We start from the raw sequence: 4,496 nt of genomic DNA on the forward strand, positions 1-4,496 counted from the left end.
TACTGATTGTGCTGCCTGGATTGGGGCCCGAGCACCCGTACCTGAAAGCACACACCGTCCCCATGGCTCCCCTGAGAACCGCCTTCACCTCCCAGGAGGCTGTTAGGGGAGGGGAGTGCGGCCCCTCTTACTCTGGAGAATGCGAGAACTCCTCCTCTTTGCTGGACTGGCCTCAGTCACCTTGAGCCCAAGGGGATTTGTGCTACTGGATGTGCCCTAACATTGTCCTCAATGAGCGAATCATCCCCAAATCGTGGAGTTGGCTTTTTCACGCTCTGGTGACGAGAAATGAGGACCTCGGCCGGGACCCTACTATGCGCTTAAGCCACATGCCCGTCCCTTGAAGGGAGAGGCGGTTATGACTAGCGGATGTCCCCAACTGTGTCTTTCTTGCTTGATTCTAACATGGCCCCTGGACGGGATGGGGTAGGCGGACGGAAGATGTATTTTCGCAAGTCGTTTGTACAATATTTGTTAGAATGGCCAGTTTCTCCTCCTGTCTCAAGGCAAGGGCTCATGCAATTAATTTAGTCAATGAAATAGGATGATTTTTCCCTGCAGTTCTGTTTCTAAACTTCCTTGGGTTCGCGGCATTTAAGCCATCTGCCTCATTAAGCTGGAGATGCAGAAGAGAGCGTTTGCAGAATAGGCACATTTGTGATTAACACAAAAATGTCAGGATTGCATCGTCCTGGTCCTTTGCCCTCGGTTTCTCCTACTTAATTATCTCTTTAATGAGCAACTCGCACACAGAAAAATAAAAGCAAGGAACAGTGTGTGTCCAAGGGCCTTTGGGGAGCATCAGCGGACGCCACCCGGCTTTGTGCACCCGGCCTGTGGCTTGGCAGAATTTCTTTGAGTTGCCATCATTTGCTGCGGGGTGGAATTGAAAGGAACTAGCATTGGCCCACACACCCCAGAAGTTTGTCCCTCCAGCCAGCACGTTGTGTAGCCGGAAGTCATCCTTAGTCCGAATTCTCCGAAAAGCGACGAGCTCAGTGGAAGTCCTCTGGCATTTGCCGATGGAAGTGCCAGAAATGTTTTCTTCTCAGCCCAGCTGCAGGCTGAGCCTCTACCCCATATTTTCTGTCTCTCGCGTCCTGTGCTGGCCAGACCGAAGCTGTGCTGTTTCCTTTGGCTCTGAGGGCAAGTCCAGTAATGAGATAGACCCAAAGACGGGTGGGAAGGGGCAGCAAGCCGAGGCCTCCCTTGCCTGGTCACCGCTCACCAAGCGTTCGGGTCCGTCGGACAGTGCAGGTGGCGTGACTTTGCACAGCATGTGGCTGTGTCATCCCCGTCCTTTCAGGGGATTCCTCCGGGTTCCGAGAGAAGATGGGGTGCTTCTGCAGGGCCGTGGTGCTGTTTGTTCATTTCTGTCCAGCATGCTTCCTTCATGAGCCTTTGCTGCAGCCAGCTGTTTTCCTGAGGCCATGAACTGATGACCCTGAATCCCGTGGCCAGCCAGGTCTTGGGGGGCCACTGCTTACTTCTGCCTGTGCCCCCAGAATTCTGCTCCTCCCAGTGACGGCGCTCGCACCCTGATTGGCTCCCTCCCCCCAGCCCTGCAGCACAGACCCAATTGAGCAGAAGCACCCACAGACTGCATCGCAAATGGTGCCTATTTTTGCCACCAAACCATCTGCTGGACACTTACTCACCATCCCATCCGGCGAATCAGGTGGTTCCTTATCAAGTCACTTGTGAATCACCTCATTCCAAACTCGCACCTGAAATTACTTTGCTGGCTGCTGAAGACACTGGAAAATTACAAGCCCTTGAGCGCTGGCTGTCTTCCTCCTTTTCTTCTTCTTTTTTTTTTAATCCTCAGCAGACCTTTGCATTTTCAGGCTCTGGACTAGCTTCTGAGTTGATTCACGGGGTGCCGTGAGATCTCAGCATGCTGGAGGGGGAGGGCTGTTGGAGGGGGCCACTCGTCCAGGGCCTCTGATGTGGAGCAGACGGGGGGCTGGAAGCCAGGCCTCTGGGCCCTTTCGCCCAGTTTTCCCTGAGCAGCTGTGCCGCGCACCTGGGCTGTGTCCAGGGCTGGTGGCAACTCCACACGCCGAGGGCTTCGTGGTGGATGAGACTCTTGTCGTGACAGAGTCTGCAGCGCACCTGCGTCACATTGGGTGGGAGGTGTCTGCAGGCTGCTGGCAGGCCTGGAGGAAAACACTCAGAAAGGCAAGGAAGAATCGTTTAGGAGAATGACACTTAGTTAGGGGTGTAAGTCCCGGCATGGCTGCAGGCCCCAAAGACATCGGGGGTCCTCCTGAGAAACGAGGCTGGGGAAGCCAGTAATGGGGACAGGCTGTCCTATCAGTCGGCTTCCCGCAGACCCAGGAGTCAGCGTCCAGCTCCCACCCCGGAGGGAGAATGCCAGCGTGCCCCACGGTCAGTCCGAGCTCGGCTGTGGAGCGCCTGCGTCGCCATGAGCCCGCCCCTCCCCGCGCCATCTGGTCCCCCGACAGCCACCTACCCCCCAGGCTCCCACACCCCCCTGCCTTGCTTCCTGTCCTCGCTGTGAGCCTTTCCTCCCGTGGGCCGTCATCCCTGGGCATTAGTCCAGCACATGTTGTTCTCTGCTGGGTTCTAGGCGCTCGGTTTGGTTTCTCAACGCGCTTTCCGGCCCCTCAGCTGCCTTCTGTCACTGTAGACCCACGGAGCCGTGAATGGCACACACCTAATAATGGCCAGTTGACTCGTATTGTGGGATTATAGAATTATCATGATCATTATTTCCAGAACAGATCTAGAGGGAATTCGTTTACGCTACACACAGACCGTGTACGAGAAAGACCCACTTGAGCTAAGAGCCACTCGGCACCGCGATGGAGCTTGTGGTTCCCCAGTACTCGGACTCGTGACACTTGACACGTGTCTGCTCATGGCTTGTTTTTAAAAAATCAGTGGACTTGTTCTTCCTAGAGTAGATTTCAGATCCTGGAAAACTCATCCATAGTTAAAACTAATTCGCTAAGACGCTTGTGGGATGGGACAGAATAGTGAGTGTTTCTAGTGGAAACCCAAACAGTTCTGTTTCAGTTCCATTGGTGATGAGGTCATTTTGTTTTTCTGCCACGTGGATGAAATTGCATCCTTCCTTTAGGACTGGGGGGCACGCTGGACCTGGAGTTGATTCTTCCTCTGCCCGGCTATCTGTAGGCATCAGTAGGCATACACATAGCATGCACACAGTAGGCCTGAGTATGTAGTATACACACAGTAGGCACAAATACACGGTATGCACACAGTAGTCATGTATATGCACAGTATACGCACAGGTGTCTCCTACAAGCTGAGCTGGGATTCTCTGGGATCCAGCCTCCAACACAGCTTGCTCCCTCACTGGGTTCTGCCTGGATGTACCCTGTTTCCATGTAAATTGATTTCCCCAGGTTCTCTCGTTCAGATCATCTTAAAGTAATAACCCTCAGCAGTACAGTAATAATTCAACCCAAAGCACTTGTTAGGTTCATAGAACTCAAATTTGTGTCCCAAAACTTTTGTGTCCAGGCTGGGCCGTGACCGATCGATTCTGCCGTGCTGGGCCTGGTGGTCGGCAGCAGGCCCTCCTGAAGCCCGTGCAGTGAGGGCCACGCAGGGCACAGTGGAGACCTGTCACAGCTGCCGAAGACCAGTGTCCCCAGGGATGCACTGGCTTTCCTGGCAGCCCCCGCCGTGCCTGCTTGTCGCTGGACCCCACTCCCTCTGTCGCCTGTTCACGTCTCTGCACTTTGTTTTCCCCTAGAGGAGATTTTGAAGACCCACATCGCCCACTGGTGGTCTCCGGATGGTACGAGGCTCGCCTATGCCACCATCAACGACTCCCGCGTGCCCATCATGGAGCTCCCGACCTACACGGGCGCCGTGTACCCCACCGTGAAGCCCTACCACTACCCCAAGGTAGGCGAGAAGCAACGGGGACACTGCGTTGTCCTCGGCTCCACCCAGCCAACCGAACGCGGGGCTGTGATAATCAGACGTGTTAGGACCCGTGCAGCAAACAGCGCGAGACCCATTAGTTCCCATTATGCTGCATTGAGTTCCTGCCGGGCAGAGCTCAGTTTCTTGGCAGATCTACTTTATTTTAAATAATTGAACCGCCGCTGATCTTTTGTCTAACCCTCATCCAAACCAAAATAAATACATTCCCCCCGCTTTGTGCTTCAGTGGTAACATAAACTCACACTGCCCACTCTTGGGGCACCATCGCCTCAGTCCCTTTTTAGGGTTCGGCTTCTGAGAGGCCAGAGGGGCTGGTGTGCAGCTGGCCCCGGGTCTGGGCTGGACTGCTGTGCTTGGTCATGTGGTCACGTGTCTAATCGCTTCCCAGACCAAGTAGCCAGGAGAGCCATGGCGGCTTTGTTAGAAAATTAGACCACCCCAGCGTTGGGGGCGGAGGGAGATTAGCGCCAAAACCTGTACGTCCCACTCAGGTGGAGAGAGCTGATGTCTGAGAGAGCGGACGCAGCTCCGTGGACACACATGGGCAGCCA

The 4,496-nt window shown here is 54.6% G+C and overlaps 1 protein-coding gene across 4 annotated transcripts in view; it reads left to right on the forward strand.

Annotated features, from left to right (window-relative positions):
* Positions 1-4,496, forward strand: part of LOC109389672 (dipeptidyl aminopeptidase-like protein 6) — a 624,125-nt gene that overhangs the window by 618,182 nt on the left and 1,447 nt on the right. For all 4 annotated transcript variants that reach the window (XM_019655448.1, XM_019655450.1, XM_019655447.1 and 1 more), the window contains exon 9: positions 3,749-3,903. In XM_019655448.1, coding sequence (XP_019510993.1) covers positions 3,749-3,903 — 155 coding nt within the window. The remainder of the gene's footprint in view (positions 1-3,748; positions 3,904-4,496) is intronic.

Source organism: Hipposideros armiger, unplaced genomic scaffold (assembly GCF_001890085.2).
Source record: "Hipposideros armiger isolate ML-2016 unplaced genomic scaffold, ASM189008v1 scaffold_239, whole genome shotgun sequence".
Lineage (NCBI taxonomy): Eukaryota > Metazoa > Chordata > Mammalia > Chiroptera > Hipposideridae > Hipposideros > Hipposideros armiger.